The following is a 27,748-nucleotide window of genomic DNA, read 5'->3' as shown; positions in this document are numbered from 1 at the left end:
AATAATCCAAATAAATGAACATCTTGTATGTGTAAATATTTGTTGCTGGTGTAAAGAAAATACAATCTAGCTTATGCAGTGCAAAAACTATTGGAGAAATGCCTTCGGAATAGACTTGACCTCATGGTAGAATCATGGTGCTGACTCAAAAATTGTTAAGGCTGAGGGCTGTCCATTGGAAGCGTTCATAACCTCATGGTCACTGTGAGTAATATCTGTCTATGTCATTTTGAAGTGCACCTGAGGGGAAAAAAGACAGAAACAACATGTTTAAAAGTTTTAAAGTCCTCCTCCCTAAGGCAATGCATTTCTAGGTCCACTTCTTTATGTGAAGCAAATCATATCACTACTGGAGGCACAATAAAAAAAACCAGGGATGTATTTATTCTATGGAGGAAGTAGCCCCATTAAAACCCTCAGTGGGGCTGAGCTTAATACCAAACAACCTGTAGATCCACTTGAGTTCTGCTCATTCTGATTCACAGATATGTTTTATCACTATATTACATTGTTAAGCAGAATCATTTTACTGACTCAAAACTTGGAGATATATTAAAAACGGTGACAGAGAGGCTGGGAAATCTAGTGTCTGAAAAGGGTTTCTCATTTTCACACATAAAATGAGCACACCAGATTTGGATGTTAATATCACGTTGTCATCCCTATATTTTATAAACTCGGACTGACAAGCATTGAAACACTGGCATATATGTATGAAATATGCTGGCATTTAATTTGTGCAGCAAAGCAGTTATAGGGCCTATAGAAATGTGATCTGTGGATGGTGGGTCACAGGAATGAAAAGAGAATCAAAAGCTTTAACAAAGACTCAACCAAGCAACTTCGAAAAAGAAAGATGATACCAAATAATAGGACAGGTCTTTGCCAGGCCTTTGAGTTCTTCAATTCTACCAATTTCTAGCTGAACTGGAAGAAATAAAGGTTTTCTGATAAATGTATAATCAGAACATAAAGGAAATGAAATGCTGTCAAGTTTCTCTATTCCACAATCATCAGTTTTTAGTAGCTGTATTGTATCTCAGTTCCTTGACAGATGTGCAGAACAAAATGAAATAATGTCAAGGTTTGTGAGCTGTTATCTCAAAATGTATTTCTTTGAAAAAGGACTTCAAATGTCATTTTTTTCCCCCAAAGAGGAATGTGAAATGTTTTGTTTGAATCTTTATAACAGAAAATGTACCATCTATCTGAGGCTGACTTGTGTCAGGATCTGGGTCACCTAAACATAGGATTACGGATTTATTTTATAAAACCTGGGACCAAATACATTTGTGGGTGCTGTCAACAAAGTTATATTAAGAGATAATGGACATCACACATGAAATAGAAAAGCACTGAGACACCTACCTTCATATCAAGTGTACTTTCTTTTTCTCTTGTTGCTTGCATACTTGCTACCCGCCTCTGAACAGCACTGAATATGAAATGCTATACATTAAAATGTCCCTTAAGTTAAGCAGAAAAATATGAAATTCTCCAAGAATGCGTGGACCCCACTGGGTGAAATCTGAGGCTATTTCCATTATAATGCAAGAATTTAAAAAAATAAGGCCTTTGGGGGGAGGCTAATTGCATATGATCTCTCTCCTCCATTTTTTAAAGCTAGCCATATTTTGTGTGGTTATCTATTATGTACTCTCTTGGTGAAACTAAAAACAGCCCGAAGACAAATGGAAATACTTTTAACTTTCTACTGCTTGACGGTCCTCCCAAAATCACCTGGTTCCTCTCCCTATAACTCTTCTCAATGTAATTTTTTAAAAGAAAAAAATTTTTTTAATTAATTTATTTTTGGCTGTGTTGGGTCTTCGTTGCTGTGCGCAGGCTTTCTCTAGTTGCGGTGAGCGGGGGCTACTCTTTGTTGCAGTGCACGGGCTTCTTATTGCAGTGGCTTCTCATTGCGGAGCACAGGCTCTAGGTGCACGGGCTTCAGTAGTTGTGGCACATAGGCTCAGTAGTTGTGGCTCACGGGCTCTAGAGCGCAGACTCAGTAGTTGTGGCACATGGGCTTAGTTGCTCTGCGGTATGTGGGATCTTCCCAGACCAGGGCTCGAACCCGTGTCCCCTGCATTGGCAGGCGGACTCGTAACCACTGCGCCACCAGGGGAGCCCAGAAAATATTACTAGCACCTTTTAACCAAAATGGCCTTTGCTTCATGGTCTGCAATAATTGAAACCGAATACAGAAAACAAGCTTTCTGTGTATAAAAGCCTTGATTTGACCCTTCTCTTTCTCATGGTGTAGACTACACTCTGGCTGACAGCAGAAGTGACAGAAGGCATCTTTTTCATAGGGCGGGTTATGAAGAGAGTTGAGATGACTGAACACTTGTTAGCAGAGCCCTTGTGGATGGGCTGAGCCTGAATGGAGAGGCCCAGTCTCGCCTCTCTCTCTCTTTCTCTCCTGGAACCACTGCTGACCCTGGAAAAATCACTTAAGCTTTCTCCACTGCATTTGTGAAATGAGACAATGACCTACCTCATAGGAACTAAGTGATGGCCACAAACTGCAGGTTTAAAACACGCTGAGCTAAGTGTTGGGTGTGATTATGATACTGCTCAGAGACGTGGCCCCTTAGTCCACGGAAAGTAGCAGCATCAGTCAGATTGAATGATGAAAACAGAACATCTCAGAGGCCCTTTTGTGAATCTTGTAGTTTTATCTTAAAAGAAGCCCAGTGGAGACACATTTAGCTCAGTGAACATGGTAACCTGGGTGGCAGAAAGGTGGTTAAAAAATTACTCTTTCTAATCTGTTACTTTGAGAAGTTACCTCAGTTCTTCTGCCTCAGTTTCTCCATCTGAGGGATAATAATGCCAGCTCAGAATGGTTGTGAAGATTAAAAGAGATAACGCCCAAAATACTCAATTCATGGTAAGCAGAACATAAGACCAGTGAGTGGTGGGTTTCTTGGACCTCTTCCCTTTCTTCTCTCGGGCATGGTTCATTATAGTTCCTCCAATGTAGGTTAAAACAGTCTAGTACTTAAACTCCAGCTTGTAAATTCCAGCTTGTAAATAAAACCACCATCATGGAATTAGATCTTACTAAGAGCAACACAGCAATAAAAGCTCACTTGCATGGATAAAAGCCAGCAATTAGTGCTTCAATATATGTAGAATTCTGGCTCAAGACTATACATTTATTCTCCCTGAACTTCATGGCCCTAGTTCAATCCCAGTAACCCTCAAACTCCTCATCTTGAGAGCAGGTCTAACTTTGTGTACATACTGGCAGGTACATTACCGAAGTTAAAGAGTGCTGGAGAGTTAGAAAGGATTTTTGCTTTTAACTTAACGGAATAATGAATATTCTTTCCCCTTATTCTTTCAGAAATCACCCTAAACAGCAAGGATATTGGGAGATAAAAAAATAAGCCCAATCTTTGATGAAATCAGGAGTCATTTGAAATTCCAAGGGACAAAATATCTGGACAGGCTACATTAAGCAACTGGATCCAGTGGGCTGTGGCACAACAGAGATGGTACGTAAGGGGAGCAGATCTCAGCATCATGGGAGAACATAGCTCTCCAACTAAGGGGCAAATGCCAGTGAGGAATCATATAGAATCAGTATCTTTGCCTGAAGCATGTAGATTGGTGAGGTCCTAGGAGAAGAGAGATTTTGAAATGCAAGCACCATTGACTGCCCATTTCTGCAGGCTAGGGAGGAATACAGGCTAAATGAATTTGTGTTCTCGATTTCTCTCTCACTTGCTTATTTTTTCTCTCTAGGCCATGTGGAACTTCTGTGTTAAGCACAGAGGATTCCCTTTAGTCTCAAATGATGCCCTAGCCACAACTATCCCACAGATGTATGGTCTAAAACAAACTCAATTCAAAGGTGAGTAGTAGGAATAACAGTAATAAAAAAGTAGTATAGGATCTGTAAAATACACAAATAAAAATGAAGGAATAAGATGAGCATATGATGGATGAAAAAATACTCACTGAAAAGATGAAAATTATTTTAAAAATATAATACATTCAAAGAAAATGTAGTAGAACAGTCAACCTGTGGACATCCAAGAGTACAGGAAAACATGGCACAGCAACAATGATGAAACATGAGTTGACAGAGGCTGAAAGTGAAATGGAAGAGAAAAATGAAAACATCAAAGAAATCATTCTAAAAGGCAGCATGAAGATTAGTCACTGCTGAAAAAACAACATGAGACATGGAGGATAGGATTGAGAAAGCAAGGCAAATAACTAAATTAATGAAAAATTTAAAAGGATTAAGGAGGTAATAGCTTTATAAAATAGACAAAGGACAGCAACACATACATTATAGATAGCTGTAAAGAGGAGAGTCTAATCAAATAAATTCAAAGATGTAATTCAAGCAAATGCTTAGAAATAAAAGACTCGAATCTAGAGATCAAGAGTGCATGATGTCCTAGGAAAAACTAATGACCTTCAAAATACAGAAAGAATCCTTTAAGAATCCAGGAAAGAAGATCAAGTTTTATCAAATTAGAGATACAGCAGGTAAATATTTCATACAGTTAACCCTTGAACAACGTAGAGGTTGGGGCGCTGATCCTCTGGACAGTCTGTATAAAACACTGCAGTCACCCTCCATATCTACAGATTGAACGAACTGTGGATCATGTAGTACTGCAGTACAATTTTTTTAAAAAGTGAACACAAGTTAACCTGTGCAGTTCAAACTGTACTGTTCAAGGGTTAACTATATTTACAATAAGTCAGGGATTCTAACTCCAATGCACAAAATGATATAGAGCCTTGTTTTCAAACCTTTATTTGTACTGCCACCCACAGTAGTAAATATATTTAAATTTACATTGAGTACCAGTACAGACTGAGTACCAGTACAGATTTCACTGTCTATATTTATATTCATCTATTCTGAAAGGAACTTAATGAAATATTTACTGTTACTAGGAAAGATACATTGCTATTCTTTGTCCATTCCATTCTTTTCTATTTCATTTCTTAAAACATGCTGGTCATGACTGACTAAATGGATTTCACAGGCCCACTAAGGACTCACAACTCAAACTTTTAAAAACAGTATACAAGGAACAAACTTTAGTCAACTAGAGATGCAAAAAATATCATTTAACACAGGTAAGTAAAATAATAGAGGTTTAAGTATTTTTAAAGATTTGAAGGTGAACAGTAGAAGAAAAACCATTTAAACAACTAAAATTTGTTGGCAGAATGGAGAAAAGGGAAACATGTTGTCAATGTTTTTAATGTGGAGTCAATAATAAGGAAATAAAGTATTCCTGGAAGAAATTAAAGCAACACACAAAATAATGAACAAAAAACCAAAAATTACAGACTACAAAATAAAAGGTTTTAAAATAAGAATACTAAAAACTGAAAGCATAAAAGAACTAAGATAAAACATACCTCTAAGGGCTAAGATTAAATCTTAGGCCTAAACCTAACTATAATACTTGCCATTGCAGGAGACACATCTACAATCTGTTATCAAAAGACAATCAAAGACATATCAGGCAAATGAAAACTGGGGACTTAATTTCAGTTTTGAACCAGGTTGGATTCAGGGTCAGAAACTGAATCAAAGAAAGGCACTATGAAAGAAGAGAAGGTTAGCACTCCCCTTGACAAGGATGGAAGAGGTCCTTGGGCCTGACAACATGCAAATGGTTAAGGCATTGCCATCTGCTTCAGGGCATCTAACCATCATTTTTTGGTAAATTTAAGAAAACTGAAATCCTATCCAGCATCTTTTCTGATCACAACACTATGAGATTAGAAATCAATTAGAGAAAAAAAATGTATAAAACACTAACACGTGGAGGCTAAACAATTTGTTACTAAACAACCAATGGATCACTGAAGAAATCAAAAAGGAAATCAAAAAATACCTAGAGAAAAATGAAAACACAAGCAGCCAAAACCTATGAGATGAAGCAAATGCAGTTTGAAGAGGGAAGTTTATTTGAAAAATCTCAAATAAACAACCTAACCTTACACCTAAAGCAACTAGAGAAAGAACAACAAACAAAACCCAAATTAGTAGAAAGAAAGAAATCATAAAGATCAGAGCAGAAATAAATGAAGCAGAGACGAAGAAAACCAGAGAAGACCAATGAAAGTAAAAGCTGGTTCTTTGAAAAGATAACGTTGAAAAACCTTTAGCCAGACTCATCAAGAAAAAAAGGGAGAGGGCTCAAATCAATAAAATTAGAAATGAAAAAGAAGTTACAACTGACATCACAGAAATACAAAGGATCATAAGAGACTACTACAAGCAACTATATGCCAATAAAATGGACAACCTGGAAGAAATGGACAAATTCTTAGAAATGCACAGCTTTCCAAGACTGAACCAGGAAGAAATAGAAAATATGAACAGACCAAATCACAAGTACTAAATTGAAGCAGTGATTTATAAAAATTCCAGGACCAGATGGCTTCAAAAGAGAATTATATCAAACATTTAGAGAATTAACACCTATCTTTCTGAAACTCTTCCAAAAAGTGCAGAGGGAGGAACACTCCCAAATTCATTCTGTGAGGCCACCATCACCCTGATTACAAAACCAGACAAAGAATACCACAAAAAAAGAAAATTACAGGCTATATCTCTGATGAACATTGATGCAAAAATCCTCAACAAAGTACTAGCAAACCAAATCCAACAACACATTAAAAGGATCATACACCATGATCATGTGGGATTTATCCCAGGGATGCAAGGATTCTTCAGTGTTTGCAAATCAATCAGTGTGATACACCACATTAACAAACTGAGGAATAAAAACCATATGATCATCTCAAGAGATGCAGAAAAAGCTTTTGACAAAATTCAACACCCATTTATGATAAAAAAAAAAAACTCCAGAAAGTGGGCATAGAGGGAAACTGCCTTAACATATAACAAAGGCCATATATGACAAACCCACAGCTAACAACATACTCAATGGTGAAAAGCTGAGAGCATTTCCTCTAAGATCAGGACAAGACAAGGACGTCCATTCTCACCACTTTTATTCAACATAGTTTGGAAGTCCTAACCATGGCAATCAGAGAAGAAAAAGAAAGAAAAGGAATCCAAATTGGAAAGAAGTAAAACTGACACTGTTTGCAGGTGACATAATACTATACATAGAAAATCCTAAAGATGCCACCAGAAAACTACTAGAACTCATCAATGAATTCCTTAATGCAGGATACTAAAGTAACACACAGAAATGTCTTGCATTCCTATATACTAAAAACAAAAGATCAGAAAGAGAAATTAAGGAAACAACCCCATTTACCACTGCATCAAAAAGAATAAAATACCTAGGAATAAACCTACCTAAGGAGACAAAAGACTTGTACTCTGAAAACTATAAGACACTGGTGAAAGAAATCGAAGCTGACACAAACAGATGGAAAGATATACCGTGTTCTTGGATTGGAAAAATCAATATTGTCAACATGACTATAACTACCCAAGGCAATCTACAGATTCAATGCAATCCCTATCAAATCACCAATGATAACTTTTCACAGAACTAGAACCAAAAAAATTAATTTGTATAGAAACACAGAAGACCCTGAATAGCCAAAGCAATCCTGAGAAAGAAAAATGGAGCTGGAGGAATCACGCTCCCTGACTATACTACAAAGCTACAGTCATCAAAACAGTATGTACTGGTGCACAATCAGAAATATAGATCAATGGAACAGGACAGAAAGCTTAGAAATAAATCCACACACCTATAGTTTTTGTCAATTAACCTATGAGAAAGGAGGCAAGACTACAATGGAGAAAAGACAGTCTCTTTAATTAAGTGGTGCTGGGAAAACTGGACAGCTACATGTAAGAGAATGAAATTAGAGCATTCTCAAACACCATACACACACAAAAAATGTAAGGCTATAAAACTCTTAGAGGAAAACATAGGCAGAACTCTGACATAAATTGCAGAAATGTCTTTTTTGATCCACTCCCTAGAGTAATGAAAATAAAAACAAAAATATGCAAATGGGACCTAATTAAACTTAGAAGCTTTGCACAGCAAAGGAAACAATAAACAAAATGAAAAGACAACCTACGGACTGGGAGAAGATATTTGCAAATGATGTGATGACCAACAAGGTATTAATTTCCAAAATATACAAACAGTTCATATAGCTCAGTATCAAAAAAAGAAAAAATCCCAAACAACCTAATCAAAAAGTGGGCAGAAGACCTAAATAGACATTTCTCCAAAGTAGACATACAGATGACCATAAAGCATGTGAAAAGGTGCTCAACATCACTAATTATCAGAGAAATGCAAATCAAAACTACAATGAGGTATCACCTCACACTGGTCAGAATGGCCATCATCAGAAAGCCTAAAACAATAAATGCTGGCAAGGGTGTGGAGGAAAGGGACCCCTACTACACTATTGGTGGGAATGTAAATTGGTACAACCACTATGGGGAACAGTATGGAAGTTCCTTAAAAAACTAAAAATAGAACCATAATCCAGGAATCCCATTCCTGGGCATATATTTGGAGAAAACCATGGTTCAAAAGGATACTCATACACCCCAATGTTCATTGCAGCACTATTTACAATAGCCAAGACATGGAAGCAACCTAAGTGTCCTTTGACAGATGAATGGATAAAGAAGACATGGCATATATATACAATGGAATATTAGCCATAAAAAAGAATGAAATAATGCCATCTGCAGCAACATGTGTGGACCTAGAGCTTATACTAAATGAAGTAAGTCAGACAAAGAAAGACAAATATCCTGTGATATCACTTACATGTGGAATCTTAAAAACATGATACAGATGAAGTTATTTACAATACATAAATAGACTCAGACATAGAAAACAAACTATTGGTTACCAAAGGGGAAACGTCTGGGGAGGAGGGGTAAATCAGGAGCTTGGGATTAACATACACTCACTACTATATGTAAAATTTTGGGCTGGCCAAAAAAATTCCTTTAGTTTTTAAGTAAAAATAAGACATTTTTCATTTTCTCCAAGAACTTCATAGAACAATGTATTCACCATTTTGTTCCACTACTTTCTGCCTTTTTTCAGGCAACTTCATAATTCCATCTTCCTAAAACTTTTTGTCTGAGGAAAGAACTGTTCCAGGTACCTTTTATAGCTTTCCAGGGAACTGAAACTTTTTCCATTACAAGAATTTTGTAAAGACCGAAATAAACGGAAATCTGAAGGTGCAATGTCTTGTGAATATGGCAGATGAATCAGAACTTCCCAGCCAAGCTGTAATGGTTTTTGCCTGGTCATCAAAAAAACATGCGGTCTTGCATTATCCTGATGGAAGATTATGCATTTTCTTGTGACTAATTCCAGATGCTTTTTGTCAAGTGCTGCTTTCAGTTGGTCTCATTGGGAGCAGTGTTGCAGCAAAACCAGAAATGAGTAAATGGCCTTAGGCACATACCAGCCAAACAGGCCTGCAAGAGTTAAGCAGTCTTGGTTATTCTTTAGCTGTTCCTACTAACACACACTTGTAGCTAGACTTGTCCTTCACAAAGCTAAACAAAGCCAATTACTCTCTGACTCCATATGAATTATACTCTGCACCTAGCATTCTTCTCCCCCTACACTCCCCTGTAGCATTCTGCATTTCAAAAACAAGGTCATGGCTGATAACTTCAGGGACACCGGACCTGGTTGCTGAGCCACCTGATGCCAGCTTTCGGCCATAAATTTGCAGAAGAAGGAAATGCAAGACCTTCATTAGTTTGAGCCTTATCACCTACCCCAGACCATGGAGTCTTGGCCTATAAAACCTTTCCCTATTCCCCAGGGATGGGGGGGGGGGCACAGTTCTTGAGGTGGTAGCCTGCTGTGTCCTCTCTTTGCCTGTTAAAGAATAAAAGCTACTTTTTCTCGTTCTGCTAAAACTCTTGGTATTTCTTTTTGGCATTGGTGAACAGAGAGCCAAGATTGTGGCATCAGCCAAACTTGTTGGAATTAATCATTGGATTTCTGGAAGGAGCTCATAATAGAGGACTCTCTTCCAATCCCACCATATAGACAACATCACCTTCTTTGGACGAAGACCACCGGTGCCTCTGGTGTGGTTGGTGGTGGTTCATTTCACCTGCCCCACAATCTCTTCTGTTCCACGTTACTGTACAGTATCCACTTTTCATCGCCTGTCACAATTTGTTTTAAAAACGGACTGTTTACATTAGTCTCAGTAGAGAATTGCATGTGGAAATATGGTCAAGAAAGTTTTTTGTGCTTAACTTATGTGGAAACCAAACATCAAAGCGATTAACATAACCAAGCTGGTGCAAATGATTTTCAGTGCTTGATTTGGATATTTTGAGTATGTCATCTATCTCCTGCATGGTATAATGTTGATTGTTCTCAATTAATGATTTGATTGCTATCAACTTCAACTGGTCTACCCAACCGTGGAGCATCGTCTAGTGAGAAATCTCCAGCACAAAACTTCACAAACCACTTTTGACACATTCAATCAGTCACAGCACCTTCTCCATACACTGCACAAATCTTTTTTTGCGTTTCAGTTGCACTTTTGCCTTTCTTGAAATAATAAAGCATAATATGCCAAAATGTTGCTTTTTTCTTCAATCTTCAATATTAAAATGGCTACACAAAAATTCACCAATTTTAAGTTATTTTTTTAAACGCAGGCTGATATGACAGCTGTCACGATACAGTCTAAGAAAATTGTTTTGAATGAAGTTAAAGGCAGCTAAGCACCACTAGAGCTGACTTACGGAAAAAACGGAAGGAACGTTTTGGCCAAAACCCAATAGATAACCAACAAGGACCTACTGAATAGCACAGGGAAATCTACTCGATATTCTGTGATACCCTATATGAGAAAAGCATCTGAAAAAGAATGGATATATGTATAACTGAATCACTTTGCTGTGCACCCTGAAAGTAATACAGCATTGTAAATCAACTGTACTCCAATAAAATTTAAAACAAAAAAGTAAGGCACCTTAAACTAGTAGAAAATGTAATTCATAGTGAAAAACCTAAGTCATGAATATCTAGGGACTGAATAATTACAGCACTGAAATTATCAAAACAAATTACAAGAAGTATAAAATGGAACTTGGTACAGTATGAGACTAATTCACTTCTCTAGGTCCAAGTCACATCAAATGGACCAAAATAAATAAGAATAGAGAAAACCTAAATAATGTAATTAATAAAATCACTATAATTAAAAATTAAACTCTATACCTTAAATAGCCAATAGTCCATCTTTTTTTTTTTTTTTTTTTTTTTTTTTGCGGTATGCGGGCCTCTCACTGTTGTGGCCTCTCCCGTTGCGGAGCACAGGCTCCAGACGCACAGGCTCAGCGGCCATGGCTCACGGGCCCAGCCGCTCTGCGGCACATGGGATCTTCCCGGACCGGGGCACGAACCTGGTGTCCCCCGCATCGGCAGGCAGACTCCCAACGACTGTGCCACCAGGGAAGCCCCTAGTCCATCTTTTTAAATGCCCAAAGAACATTCACAAAAATTACCTATAAACTAGAACTTAAAGTATTATTAAACACTGTTTCTGGGTGGAAATGGTACAGAGAACTTTTTTTTTAATCATAAGGCAATGAAATGAGTAAAATAGAAAACATAACAAACATAAAAAAATCTATCCACAGGAAATTTTAAAGATCTCTTAAATAATTCTTAGGCCAAAGAGGAAATGACAACCAAAACTGCAGAATCTATAAATAAAAACCTAACTATGATGAAAGCACTACACACCAGAACCTATGGGATATAGCTAGAACAGTATTCAGAGAAAAGTACACAGCCTTAAAATATTTATATTAATAAATAAGAAAGAAAGAAAACAAATGTATTCAAGAGGTAAGAAGAAACAACAAAAGAAACCAAAGGAAGGAAGGAATGATTAAAGTTGAAATGCAGAAAGTGATAAATTATCAAAAAGAATACAAGTAGTAAGTGAATGTGAGAGTTCCTTCTTTGGGGGAAAAAACAAAACTGTAACAGTTCATTAGAAGGGAAAATGAGTAGGGAATGGAGAGAGCATAAATACTGTGTAGCCATTAAAAAGAATGAGGTAACTATGTATTAATATAATCTGAGATATTTAAATGAAAAATCAAGGAACAGCTATCATTTGCACTTAAAAACAAGGAAGGCTAGATATGCACTAGTTCTTACTGATGCACAGAACATGTCAACAGAACAGTCAACAATTGTGCTGGGGCTCCGTCCTGGGGGAGGAGCTGTGTGATGACAGGAGTCGCAGAGTGACTTATTCATAAATTTTAAAAACCTATTTAAAAAGTAAAGTTTTTACATAAAAATGGAATCTTAAAAAAAGTGGTTCTGATGAACCTAGGGGCAGGACAGGAATAAAGACGCAGATTTAGAGAATGGACTTGAGGACATGGGGAGGGGGAAGGGTAAGCTGGGACGAAGTGAGAGAGTGGCATGGACATATATACACTACCAAATGTAAAATAGCTAGCTAGTGGGAAGCAGCTGCATTGCACGGGGAGATCAGCTTGGTGCTTTGTGACCACATAGAGGGGTGGGATAGGGAGGGTGGGAGGGAGACACAAGAGGAAGGGGATATGGGGATATATATACACATATAGCTGATTCACTTTGTTATACAGCAGAAAACACAACATTGTAAAGCAGTTATACTCCAATAAAGATTTAAAAAAACAACTCTAATAATGTGGACTCTTAAATATAGTATATAAGTTGTGATAAAATATTTTTATACTTTTCATCTTAAAATCACAAATGTAAATTAGTAACTAGATATTTTAAATTGTACTCACTATTCTAATATGCCAAATTCTCTTAAACATGACAAATGTATGAAATAAAAAATGTACAAAGACTTTTTTTAAAAGTTTGAATTTTGTAGCAATAGATGTATCATGTTTAAAAACTGATTATTAAAAATAATACATTTTAATTATTTAGTGTCTCTAAAGCTACTTAAAAGAACTGTGGATGCATTTTTAAATTATTATTGGGAGGGAAGGGTTTAATCTATAGCCTTTTAAAAAATGATCCCATTTTATATTATAAAACTATATTCTCAAAGCACTTAGAGCACTTAGGCATCTGCTATCTCCTCTGATCCCTGTAATAAGTGTGAAGAAGCTAGGCAGTGCTGTAATCCCTGCACTGCATACAGGTGAGGACCCTGAGGCTCAGAGACCTTAGGGGACATAAGGCCACATGGCTAAGTGCCTCCTGCAGCCTATTCAAACTGGTCCAGGCTCCTAGGATATTAGGATTTCATAACTTTTGGGTTGTATCTAGTGATTTCATGAGTAGATAAAATGACACCTCTGTTACACACTGGGGACAAAGAAACTTCAAAAAAACCTCAATCATGTCTGCTTCATCACAGAAGAAAATGAATGACAGGCATTCATCCTTTGTTATGGGCTGAGTCCTGTCACCTTCTATTTTATGTTGAAGTCCTAACCCCCAGCACCTCAGAATGTGACTGTATTTAGAGACAGGATCTTTAAAGAGGTGAATAAGTTAAAATGAAGTCATATAGGTGGGCCCTAATCTAATATGACTGGTGTCTTTATAAGAAGAGATTAGGACACAGGTACACAGAGGGATGACCATGCAAAGACACAGAGAGAAGACAGCATCTCCAAGCCAAGGAGAGAGGCCTCAGAGGAAAACAACCCTACCAACACTTTAACTTCAGACTTCCAACCTCCAGAGCTGTGAGGAAATAAATGTCTTATTTAAGTCGCATACTACGTGGTCCTTGTATGGCAGCCCTAGCAAACTAGCATCATTCAACTTTATGTATCTAAAAAGTACTTTCTCTACGATTTCATGGATCATCTAAAAGGGTCAATCAGACAGTGATTCAGCTTGCCTGCACCAACGTTTTCAGAGAAGCAACTATGTGGTCAAGAATACGTGGCTTAGAAGCACCTCTCCCCAGATATTTTCTTTTCAAATGAATGAATTCTGTTCTGTTAGAGTGAAAAGCTTGTTGACTTAGGCTAGTCCTCCCTGTGTTACAGCTCTGAACAATGCACTGATATCTGATGCTTGCACACTTAAAAAGTTGACAACCTGACAGGTTGTTCTAAGAAGACTGAGCATATGCAGAAATAATGTCAAGAGGATATTCAACTAGGATGGGAATCAAGATACGGATTTCCTTATGTCTTTCTGTAGAGGCGATCTGAGCCAGTGGCAGGACTGAAATCCAAGAGTGATGTTCTGCCACCCTGTGAACTTGGCTGACTGGCCCCGCCTTGGCTACCACATGAAAGGAGCAGCGTTCTCAGGCTCGACACAGAGCAGAGTACCTAGGGTGGAACTCAGCCTCCCCCACCAAGTCACCCCCTGCACTCTCTGGACCAGCTCTGTGACCTTAGGTGAGCCCTGGACCCAGTCTCCTCATCCATGAGCTGGGATAAAAAAAGGACTGTGATGAGGATTAAGTGCAATCATACATGTGAGAAGTATGTAAAATAAATTATAAAGAACTACACAAATGTAACTTAACATTAATCTTGTTAAAGTAGGTGCAGGATTACTAGACCAGGAATCACAGGCTTTCTATTTCTATGACCTATCCCTGCTTTTGTATTTATGTTACAGTTGATTTAAAACATATACTGGAAGAACAGATTTCTAATTGTGTATCTGCTGCAAACTAGCTTAACATTAGTTATATATAGAAGACCACCTTCCTTCTAAGGGGCCTTAGTTTCCTCACCTGTAAAATGAGGATGTTGAACCCTATTATCTTATAAGACACCTTTTAAATGAAGACTTTGACACACAGGTGGAGACATCTCTCTTTGATGTGAAATGCCTAAGGTCAAAAGACCAAAAGCGTTTGGGAGATTCCTGGCCATTTTGTGACTAGGTTATACAGGGAATCTCAAATTATTATCAGGTCTTCAGAAGGAAGGTTTCACTCTAGTAAATGAAAGCGCTCTGTGAATTTCAGGCATAAAAAAATATAGGGCTCCAAGGGCAGCTTCTGTGTGTTTGCATACAATATAAGTACTTATGAAAAGTTCAGAACACAGACTTCATCATCCCTAAGCCTAGATATGAACTCCAACTCTGCCCATTCCTCAGCCAGCTCTGTGACCCTGGACCATTGCCTACTCTATGAACAGTGGAAGGTACTGCTCTTCATTTCTAAGGAGGAGGAATTTAATGCCCAGAGATAAAGTTTTGATGGGAAGACTTATCATATACAATCGGAAACCTCTTCCCACATGAGCCACTCATCTCAGTGGGCAAGAACACCAGACCTTCCCTCCCTCCCTCCCTCCTTCCATCAATCCCACTCCCACATTGTTCCAGAAAGAATTACAGGCAGCTGCATGCAATGGCTAACCCTTAAATCAGACCTCAGTTATCACATCTGTAGGAGATGCTACCACCTGACCATTGTTAGAAAGGTACGTGACCCAAAGGTTACTCGTCAAGCACCTTTCTCACGCCACGTACAGTGCTTAGTGCTTTCACACATCTCATCTCTGTGAAAATACTTTGTAAACCTTCAAGCACCATTCAGACTACAGTGTTAGGGTTACTGTGAATTCTTTTGTCCTGGTGACAATTTCATCTAGAAGGTACAGGAAGCATAGGGGGCAACTGGACCTAATTCTAAACAACAAAGAATTAGGGAGAAAGTGACAGTATCATGTAGGAGTTTTTTTACTCCTAGAAGGTTAGAAAACAGAAGTGACCTACACCTTTCCCTGGTAGATCTCCCTAGGCCAGAAATATTCCAGATGTTTTTCCCCTCAAACTTCCTGGATGTTCCTTGACAGCACTCGTATCACAATGTGCTGAGCACCAATCAGAATGAGATGTAGAGGGTCTGCAAAATGAGAGTGTTCTGTGCTCTATGGAAATCTGAACCCATGAAGTCCAAACATGTGGAAAGTCCAATCCGAAATCTCTCAGGCACACGTGCATGTGCACGTCCTGCACCCCACCCTCACCGCTTCTGCAGATGCTCAGCAGACCCACCTTCAACTTGCATTGCAGTGTGTTGTTAAGACCCAGTCATGAAGCTTTGTCTCTGGAGGCTTATAATTGAAAAGGGCACAGAGTGCTTATCACCAGTCCCCTGGTAGAGATCGTGTGAAGAGTAAATCCTGGAGACGAACTTTAATCACAACTCCCTGTGGCAGGCTTACCTGTTCTACTGTTTCAATGAGGGAAGCAGCCTCGTCCTTGCCCAGTTGTTGCACCATCTTGTTAAATAGGCCATCTCTATCTTGCAGCAAATCATATGGCTTATCGTATTCTTCTAGTCTCCCTGAATCCAAAACCTGTTAATCAGCAGGAAAAAAAACCCATTGCACACAATGTTTCACAATAAAGTATTATAACTCAGACAATATTTTGTAAAGGAACAGGAGGGGAAGAATAGAGAAAATCTGTTTGGGTGGTAGGCCTGGCTGGTGTTTTAATGGTTTGATTAATTTGTTTTACTAGGCAGATAAAGGCCTAACCTGACCTTTTATTACTATAATGTTATAGGAAAGGAAGAGAAATGAGTTTTAGACTATGATTTCTTTAAATTAATTTTTATTGGAGTACAGTTGCTTAACAACGTTGTGTTAGCTTCTACTGCACAGCAAAGTGAATCAGCCATACATATACATATACCCCCTCCCTTTTGGATTTCCCCCCATTTAGGTCACCCCAGTGCATCAAGTAGAGCAGTCAGCAGTCTGGCATTTTATATTCTGTGAAGGGCATTTGGGGTGGTTATCATTAGTTGGTGCTTTTAGCTCTCAGACTCTGAGCTTTAAGGGCTATTTATACAGATACACAGAGTTGGGAAATTTCTTGATTTAAGAAAATCAAACTCTATCTAAAATCAGGTTGATGTCATACAAACCAGATGGTAGTGACCTGACAGCAATTGTTAAGTTGGTTTGACAGAATCTTAGTATTTGGGAAAAAAGTAAATGCCTCCAGAATTTCCTTAGGGTTATGAACTAAAAAATTGCCTGTCATATCAGTGAACAAAGGATGTTGCAGCCATCAAGCCACCACATTACAGCTGCCCCGACAATAAGCCCTGAGGGAACTCAGGATGGAACCAGAATCTGTGCCGCCACCCCCAACAGTGCACCCTGAGGAGACTCAGGATGAGAAAAACACAGGATACTGGCCTCAGATAGCTGAGGTGCACATCAAAGGAATGATTTCAGTGAGCCCAGACTTTGCATCTTCCCTTGTATAGAAAAGCACTAAATTCATTAACTTGGGATGTCTGGTTTTCTTTGATTAACAGTAGTCTTTTAATGTTCTGACTACCTGGTCTTTTGTTGCAAAAACTCTTACATATCCTGGCTCATCCTCTTGCCTCTTCAGAACCATTTCTCAGTGTTATGAGATGCTTTGTCCCTAAGTCCTCACCATGTCCACCACATAAAACATATCTGTCAACTTCCAGGTTGTGCTTTTTTTTTTCTTTTTCAGTCGACAGGGTCCTGGATTATGTTAGTTGCTTTGCTAAGAGGGGCAGAATCCCTTGTCTGAGAGGTTAAGATGCTTCTTCAATTTGGCTTTGACTGTAGTTTATTATTCTGAGAGTGAAAGGCTGGCAAAAAGAGCTGCTACATAAGCAGCATTAGCAGAATTTCTCTGCACAGAAGAAATACCAAGAAATCCAATTTTTTCTTTGACTAGGACTAAAGAAGCAAGAAATTGAGCTTCAAATTCTAATGCTCACAGCCTGCACAGTACCCGGGAACAGCCCAATCTGAACTGCCGAGGATCTGAATCTGTGTTCACAAGTTATCTTTCTTTGCTTCTTTTTCTTTCTCTCTCTCTTCAGCTGTCTGCCATTCAGCCCTTTTGTTCACATTGATATATCCCTAGTTGAAAATTAAAAGGGAGAGAGAGGGGGTCTTAACTCTGCCTTTCTACTTAGTAGTGGCTTTGCATAATGGTTTTAGAGGGGAAAAAAGAATCTGAAACAATTGGCCCAAATGACATAGCTATAAAGATAGTTCTGATGTTAGGTGGTACTTAGTTCTTCATGTAGAGTAACTATCTTAAGAGAATATGCAGCAACTCTAAACAGGACACAGGTTGTTCTTCCATATCTAGTACTGCAGTTAATTCCATCCCATGTCATTTAATTGGAAACATTTATTAAGTCTCCTAAGGGCAGAAAAGTGGTCAAGATAGTGGAGTAGGGGGATGCAGAGTTCACATCTCCCCACAACTAGGGCATCTACCAGACTCTGGGGATGGGAGCAACCCCTGAACAACTGGCCTACAAACTCCAGTGCTGGAAGCCTCAGGCCAAACAACCAGTAAGACAGGAATACAGTCCCACCCATCAAAGAAAAAAGGATGACAAAAAAATATGTTACAGATGAAGGAGCAGGGTAAAAACCTACAAGACCAAATAAATGAAGAGGAAATAGGCAACCTACCTGAAAAAGAATTCAGAGTAATGATAGTAAAGATGATCCAAAATCTCAGAAATAGGATGGAGGCACACGAGAAAATACAAGAAACGTTTAACAAAGACCTAGAAGAACTAAAGAACAAACAGAGATGAACAATAACTGAAATAAAAAATACACTAGAAGGAATCAATAGCAGAATAACTGAGGCAGAAGAACGAATAAGTGAGCTGGAAGACAGAATGGTGGCAATAACTGCTGAGGAGCAGAATAAAGAAAAAAGAAAGAAAAGAATTGAAGACAATCCGAGAGACCTCTGGGACAACACTAAACGCACCAACATTCGAATTATAGGGGTCCCAGAAGAAGAAGAGAAAAAGAGAGGGTCTCAGAAAATATTCGAAGAGATTATAGTCGAAAACGTCCCTAACATGGGAAAGGAAATAGCCACCCAGGAATCTCAGAAAGGCACATACAGGATAAACCCTAGGGAGAAACACACCAAGATGCGTATTAATCAAACAAAAATTAAATTCAAAGGAAAAATATTAAAAGCAGCAAGGGAAAAGCAAAAAATAACATACAAGAGAATCCCCATAAGGTTATCAGCTTATTTTTCAGCAGGAACTCTGCAAGCCAGAAGGGAGTGGCAGGATATACTTAAAGTGATGAAAGAGAAAAACCTACAACCAAGATTACTGTACCCAGCAAGGATCTCATTCAGATTCGACCAAGAAATCAAAAGCTTTACAGACAAGCAAAAGCTAAGAGAATTCACCACCACCAAACCAGCTTTACAACAAATGCTAAAGGAACTCCTCTAGGCGGGAAACAGAAGAAAAAGACACACATAGAGAAAAAAAAAAAACCAAAATTAAAATAATTATGAAAATCACAATTGGAACATACATATCAATAATTACCTTAAGGGGCTTCCCTGGTGGCGCAGTGGTTGAGAATCTGCCTGCTAAGGCAGGGGACATGGGTTCGAGCCCTGGCCTGGGAGGATCCCACATGCCGCAGAGCAACTAGGCCCGTGAGCCACAACTACTGAGGCTGCGCGTTTGGAGCCTGTGCTCCACAACAAGAGAGGCCGCGATAGTGAGAGGCCCATGCAGCGTGATGAAGAGTGGCCCCCACTTGCCACAACTAGAGAAAGGCCTCGCACAGAAACAAAGATACAACGCAGCAAAAAATAAATTAAAATAATAATAATAATAATTACCTTAAATGTAAATGGATTAAGTACCTCAACCAAAAGACACAGACTGGCTGAATGGATACAAAAACAAGGCCCATATATGTGCTGTCTACAAGAGACCCACTTCAGCCCTAGGGACACACACAGACTGAAAGTGAGGGAATGGAAAAAAATATTCCATGCACATGGAAATCAAAAGCTGGAGTAGCAACACTCATATCAGATAAAATAAACTTTAAAATAAAGACTGTTACAAGAGACAAGGAAGGAAACTACATAATGATCAAGGAATCAATCAAAGAAGAAGATGTAACAGCTGCACCCAACATGGGAGCACCTCGATACATAAGGGAAATGCTAACAACCATAAAAAGGGAAATCAACAGTAACACAATGATAGTAGATTTAATTGATATTTATAGGACATTCCACCCAAAAGTGGCAGCATACACTTTCTTCTCAAGTGCACATGGAACATTTTCCAGGATAGATGACATCTTGGGTCACAAATCAAGCCTCAGAAAATTAAAGAAAATTGAAATATCAAGCATCTTTTGCGACCACAACACTATGAGATTAGAAATGAATTACAGGGAAAAAAACCTGTAAAAAACCACATAAATGGAGGCTGAACAGTGTGGTACTAAAAAACCAAGAGATCACTGAAGAAATCAAAGAGAAAAAAAAATACATAGAAACAAATGACAGTGAAATCACAATGACCCAAAACCTATGGGGTGCAGCAAAAGCAGGTCTAAGAAGGACGTTTATAGCAATTCAATCTCACCTGAAGAAACAAGAAAAATGTGAAATAATCTAACCTTACACATAAAGCAACTAGAAAAAGAAGAACAAGCAAAACGCAAAGTTAGTAGAAGGAAAGAAATCATAAAGATCAGAGCAGAAATAAATGAAAAAGGAAACAATAGCAAAGATCAGTAAAACTAAGAGCTGGTTCTTTGACAAGATAAACAAAACTGATAAAAATTCAGCCAGACTCATCAAGAAAAAAATGGAGAGGGCAAATCAATAAAATTAGAAATGAAAAAGGGGAAATTGCAACTGACACTTCAGAAATACAAAGGATCACAAGAGACTACTATGAGCAACTATATGCCAATATAATGGACAACCTAGAAGAAATGGACAAATTCTTGCAAAGGTACAATTTTCCAAGACTGAACCAGGAATAATTAGAAAATATAAACAGACCTATCACAAGTAATGGAATTGAAACTGTATTTAAAAATCTTCCAACAAACAAAAGTCCAGTACTGGATGACTTCACAAGCAAATTCTATCAAACATTTAGAAAGAGCTAACACCTATCCTGCACAAACTCTTCCAAAAAATTGCAGAGGGAGGAACACTCCCAAATTCCTTCTACGAGGCCACCATCACCCTGATACCAAAACCAGACGAAGATATCACAGAAAAAAGAAAATTACAGACCAGTATCCCTGATGAACATAGATGTAAAAATCCTCAACAAAATACCAGCAAACAGAATCTAACAACACATTAAAAGGATCATACACCATGATCAAGTGGGATTTGTTCCAGGAATGTAAGGATTCTTTAATATATGCAAATCAATCAATGTGCTACACCATATTAACAAAATAAGAAATAAAAAACATGATCATCTTGACAGATGCTGAAGAAGAAGCTTTTGAGAAAATTCAACACCCATTTATGATAAAAAAAAAAACCTCTCCAGAAAATGGGCGTAAAGGGAACCTACTTCAACATAATAAAGGCCATATATGACAAACCCACAGCAAACATCATTCTCAATGGTGAAAAACTAAAAGCATTTCCACTAAGACCAGGAAGAAGACAGGGATGTCCAATCTCACCACTCTTATTCAACATAGTTTTGGAAGTCCTAGCCACAGCAATCAGAGAAGAAAAAGAAATAAAAGAAACAAATTGGAAAAGAAGAAATAAAACTGTCATTGTTTGCGGATGACATGATACTACACACAGAAAATCCTAAAGATGTCACCAGAAAGATACTAGAACTAATCAATGAATTTGGTAAGGTTGAAGCATACAAAATTAATGCACAGAAATCTCTTGCATTCCTATACAGTAACAATGAAAGATCAGAAAGAGAAATTAAAGAAACTATCCCATTCACTATCATAACAAAAAGAATAAAATACCGAGGAAGAGACCTACCTAAGGAGGCAAAAACCTGTACTGAGAAAACTATAAAACACTGATGAAAGAAATCAAATATGACAGGTCCAGGAAGATCCCACATGCCGCGGAGCGGCTGGGCCCGTGAGCCATGGCTGCTGAGCCTGCGCGTCTGGAGCCTGTGCTCTGCAACGGGAGAGGCCACAAGAGTGAGAGGCCCGCGTACCACAAAAAAAAAAAAAAAAAAAAACAAACAGATGGAGAAATATACCACATTCTTGGATTCGAAGAATCAGTGTTGTGAAAATGACTATACTACCCAAAGCAATCTACAGATTCAATGCAATCCCTATCAAATTACCAATGGCATTCACAGAATTAGAACAAAAAATTTTACAATTTGTATGGAAACACAAAAGAACCCGAATAGCCAAAGCAATCTTGAGAAAGAAAACCGGAGCTGGGGGCCTCCCTGGTGGCGCAGTGGTTGAGAGTCCGCCTGCCGATGCAGGGGATACGGGTTCGTGCCCCGGTCTGGGAGGATCCCATATGCCGCGGAGCGGCTGGGCCCGTGAGCCATGGCCGCTGGGCCTGCGCATCCGGAGCCTGTGCTCCGCAACGGGAGAGGCCACAACAGTGAGAGGCCCGCATACCGCAAAAAAAAAAAAAAAAAAAAAAAAAAAACCGGAGCTGGAAGAATCAGGCTCCCTGACTTCAGACTATACTACAAAGCTACAGTAATCAAGACATCATGGTACTTGCACAAAAACAGAAATATAGATCAATGGTACAGGACAGAAAGCCCAGATATAAACCCATGCACATATGGTCACCTAATTTATGACAAAGGAGGCAAGAATATACAATGGAGAAAAGACACTTCAATAAGTGGTGCTGGGAAAACTGGACAGCTACATGTAAAAGAATGAAATTAGAACACTACCTAACACCATACACAAAAATAAACTCAAAATGGATTAAAGACCTAAGTGTAACACCAGACAGTATAAAACTCTTAGAGGAAAACATGAAAAACACTCTGTGACATAAATCACAGCAAGATCTTTTTTGACCCACCTCCTAGAGTAATGAAAATATAGGGCTTCCCTGGTGGTGCAGTGGTTAAGAATTCACCTGCCAGGGGATACAGGTTCGAGCTCTGGCCTGGGAAGATCTCACATGCCGCAGAGCAGCTAAGCCCGTGTGCCACAACTACTGAAGCCGGCATGCCTAGAACCTGTGCTCCGCAACAAGAGAAGCCACTGCAATGAGAAGCCCACGCACTGCAACAAAGAGTAGCCCCCGCTCGCCACAACTAGAGAAAGCCTGCGTGCAGCAAGAAAGTCCCAATGCACCCAAAAATAATAAAAAAAATATATTTTTAAACAAAAACAAATGGGACCTAATTAAACTTAAAAGCTTTTTCACAGCAAAAAAGCATAAGACAAAAAGACAACCCTCAGAATGGGAGAAAATATTTGTAAACGAAGCAACAGACAAAGGATTAATCTCCTAAATATACAAACAGCTCATGGAGCTCAATATCAAAAAGAACCAAAAACCCAATCAAAAAACTGGGTGGAAGACCTAAACAGACATCTCTCCGAGGAGGACATACAGATGGCCAAGGGGCATATTAAAGGATGCTCAACATCACTAATTATTAGAGAAATGCAAATCAAAACTACAATGAGGTATCACCCCGCACTAATCAGAATGGGCATCATCAAAAAATCTCCAAATAATAAATGCTGGAGAGGGTGTGGAGCAAAGGGAACCCTCTTGCACTGTTGGTGGGAATGTAGATTGATACAGACACTGTGGAGAACAGTATGGAGGTTCCTTAGAAAACTAAAAATAGAACCACCATATGACCCAGCAATCCCACTGCTAGGCATATACCCTGAGAAAACCTTAAATCAAAAGGACACATGTACCCCAGTGCTCACTGCAGCACTATTTATAATAGCCAGGACATGGTAACAACCTAAATGTCCAATGACAAATGAATGGATAAAGAAGATGTGGTACACATATACAGTGGAATATTACTCAGCCATAAAAAGAAACGAAATTGAGTTATTTGTAATGAGGTGGATGGACCTAGAGTCTGTCATACAGAGTGAAGTAAGTCAGAAAGAGAAAAACAAATACTGTATGCTAACACATATATATGTAATCTTAAAAAAAAAGGGGGGGTTATGAAGAACCTAGGGGAAGGACGGGAATAAAGACGCAGACCTACTAGAGAATGGACTTGAGGACACGGGGAGGAGGAAGAGTAAGGTGGGACAAAGTGAGAGAGTGGCATGGACATATATACACTACTAAATGTAAAATCGATAGCTAGTGGGAAGCAGCTGCATAGCACACAGAGATCAGCTTGGTGCTTTGTGACCACCTAGAGGGGTGGGATAGGGAGGGTGGGAGGGAGGGAGATGCAAGAGGGAAGAGATATGGGGATATATGTATATGTACAGCTGATTCACTTTGTTATAAAGCAGAAACTAACACACCATTGTAAAGCAATTATGCTCCAATAAAGATGTTAAAAAAAAAAATACAGGCCCAATCCCTGAGAGTATGGTTTGATATTCTGGACTGGGTTTCTGGAATCTGTCATTACTTTAAAAAAAACAAAAACAAAAACAAAGCTTTCAGAACAGACAATCACTTGCTTTCCACAAAGGAAAGAGGTACAGGCTTCCCTCAGAGATATTGCAGGTTCAGTTTCAGAACACCAGAGTGAAGTGAGTATCACAATAAAGTGAGTCACATGAATTTCCTGATTTCCCAGGGCATATAGAAGTTATGTTTACACTATACTGCAGCCTGTCAAGTGTGCAATAGCATTGTGTGGAAAAAAACAATGTACAGACATTAATTTAAAAATAATTTATTGCTAAAAAATACCATCATCAGAGTCTTTAGCAAGTCACAATAGTAACATCAAAGATCACTGATCACAGATCACCATAACAGATGTAGAGATGGTGAAAAAGTTTGAAATACTGCGAGAATTACCAAAATGTGACAAAGACACTGAGTGTGCAGTATTGTTGGGAAAATGGCACTGATATACTTGCTCTACACAGAGATGTGACAAACCTTCAATTTGTTAAAAAAAAAATTAGTATCTGTGAAGTGCAATAGAAATATTAAAAATATCCTTTATTTCTAAAGCAAGCAAGAAAAAAATTGCCTCAAAAATCAAAGTTTTGAGAAAGAACATTATTTATTGGTGTTTCTGTTGAGTTGAAAGCCAACTGATAATCAGAAGCTCTAGAACAAAATACAAGGTTTACACCTGGGGTGGATGGAGCACAGAAGACAATTCCCCAGCTCTGAAGCTAGGGGATGCATGTCTCTTGGGTCCTCTGAGGTCTAATCCTGCCATTCCTACAAAAGGAGTCAGCGACTGCAACCAGCTCGGACCAGGATATAAACAAGTGGCCATGTTTACAACTCCTGGTGGGACCTCCCCGTATTATCACTGATGAAATCTTGGTTGGCCAGGGAGCCCTAAACCGAAGGTCTCCCAACACAGGAGTGGGAAGGGCAGCTCCACAGTGAAGGACAAGGTCCACCATGAAGAACGTTGGTCATCGCAAAGGTGACAGGCTCCAAAGAGAACCCTTGCATTTCCCTTCTCCCTCCGTCTTCCCCATTCACCCAGATGGTCAGTCTCCACACCCAGAAACCAGTATCAACTCCTCTCTCTTCCCTCGGATCCCACATTCGATCCATCACACAGTCCACTTGGCTCCACTTTGTTATCCACCCCAAATCCAACCATCTCACCATTTCCACTGCTAGCACCTTAGTCTAAGCCATCAAGAGTAGAGAAAGGGCACAACTGTAAGAGAGAGTGAACACTGCATTTGGAGAACTGAAAGACCATCAATGTGGTTTTAGCTCTAAAGGAAAGAGGGAGAGCTGAGAAGGACAAAACTAGAAAGGTGGGGAGGGACCAGGATGTAAACTGCTTTGTAAAAACCATGTTAAATAAGGCAAATACTAACAGCCATAAAAGGAGAAATCGACTGTAACACAATCATAGTAGGGGACTTTAACACCCCACTTTCACCAATGGACGGATCATCCAAAATGAAAATAAATAAGGAAACATAAGCTTTAAATGATACATTAAACAAGATGGACTTAATTGATATTTATAGGACATTCCATCCAAAAACAACAGAATACACATTTTTCTCAAGTGCTCATGGAACATTCTCCAGGATAGATCATATCTTGGGTCACAAATCAAGCCTTGGTAAATTTAAGAAAATTGAAATTGTATCAAGTATCTTTTCTGACCACAATGCTATGAGACTAGATATCAATTACAGGAAAAGAGCTGTGAAAAATACAAACACATGGAGGCTAAACAATACACTACTTAATAACGAAGTGATCACTGAAGAAATCAAAGAGGAAATTAAAAAATACCTAGAAACAAATGACAATAGAGACACGATGACCCAAAACCTATGGGATGCAGCAAAAGCAGTTCTAAGAGGGAAGTTTATAGCAATACAATCCCACCTTAAGAAACAGGAAACATCTCGAATAAACAACCTAACCTTGCACCTAAAGCAATTAGAGAAAGAAGAACAAAAACATCCCAAAGTTAGCAGAAGGAAAGAAATCATAAAAATCAGATCAGAAATAAATGAAAAAGAAATGAAGGAAACAATAGCAAAGATCAATAAAACTAAAAGCTGGTTCTTTGAGAAGATAAACAAAATTGATAAACCATTAGCCAGACTCATCAAGAAAAAAAGGGAGAAGACTCAAATCAATAGAATTAGAAATGAAAAAGGAGAAGTAACAACTGACACTGCAGAAATACAAAAGATCATGAGAGATTACTATAAGCAACTCTATGCCAATAAAATGGACAACCTGGAAGAAATGGACAAATTCTTAGAAATGCACAACCTGCCAAGACTGAATCAGGAAGAAATAGAAAATATGAACAGACCAATCACAAGCACTGAAATTGAAACTGTGATTAAAAATCTTCCAACAAACAAAAGCCCAGGACCAGATGGCTTCACAGGCGAATTCTATCAAACATTTAGAGAAGAGCTAACACCTATCCTTCTCAAGCTCTTCCAAAATATAGCAGAGGGAGGAACACTCCCAAACTCATTCTACGAGGCCACCATCACCTTGATACCAAAACCAGACAAGGATGTCACAAAGTAAGAAAACTACAGGCCAATATCACTGATGAACATAGATGCAAAAATCCTCAACAAAATACTAGCAAACAGAATCCAACAGCACATTAAAAGGATCATACACCATGATCAAGTGGGGTTTATTCCGGGAATGCAAGGATTCTTCAATATACGCAAATCAATCAACGTGATACACCATATTAACAAATTGAAGGAGAAAAACCATATGATCATCTCAATAGATGCAGAGAAAGCTTTCGACAAAATTCAACACCCATTTATGATAAAAACCCTCCAGAAAGTAGGCATAGAGGGAACTTTCCTCAACATAATAAAGGCCATATATGACAAACCCACAGCCAGCACTGTACTCAATGGTGAAAAACTGAAACCATTTCCACTAAGATCAGGAACAAGACAAGGTTGCCCACTCTCACCACTCTTATTCAACCTAGTTTTGGAAGTTTTAGCCACAGCAATCAGAGAAGAAAAGGAAATAAAAGGAATCCAAATTGGAAAAGAAGAAGTAAAGCTGTCACTGTTTGCAGATGACATGATACTATACATAGAGAATCCTAAAGATGCTACCAGAAAACTACTAGAGCTAATCAATGAATTTGGTAAAGTTGCAGGATACAAAATTAATGCACAGAAATCTCTGGCATTCCTATATACTAATGATGAAAAATCTGAAAGTGAAATCAAGGAAACACTCCCATTTACCATTGCAACAAAAAGAATAAAATATCTAGGAATAAACCTACCTAAGGAGACAAAAGACCTGTATGCAGA

The 27,748-nt window shown here is 38.6% G+C and overlaps 1 protein-coding gene across 1 annotated transcript in view; it reads right to left on the bottom strand.

Annotated features, from left to right (window-relative positions):
- Positions 1 to 219: 219 nt before the first annotated feature.
- Positions 220 to 27,748, bottom strand: part of LOC309792645 (ATP-binding cassette sub-family C member 4-like) — a gene marked incomplete at both ends in the record, with an annotated part of 120,747 nt that continues 93,218 nt past the window's right edge. The window contains 2 exon segments of the mRNA XM_082602364.1: positions 220 to 240; positions 16,187 to 16,321. Coding sequence (XP_082458490.1) covers positions 220 to 240; positions 16,187 to 16,321 — 156 coding nt within the window.

The sequence above is a fragment of the Mesoplodon mirus genome, assembly GCF_964341445.2.
Source record: "Mesoplodon mirus genome assembly, chromosome: 17".
Taxonomy (NCBI): domain Eukaryota; kingdom Metazoa; phylum Chordata; class Mammalia; order Artiodactyla; family Ziphiidae; genus Mesoplodon; species Mesoplodon mirus.
Note: the sequence above shows the minus strand (reverse complement) of the source record. Positions and strands in the feature narration are given on the sequence as shown.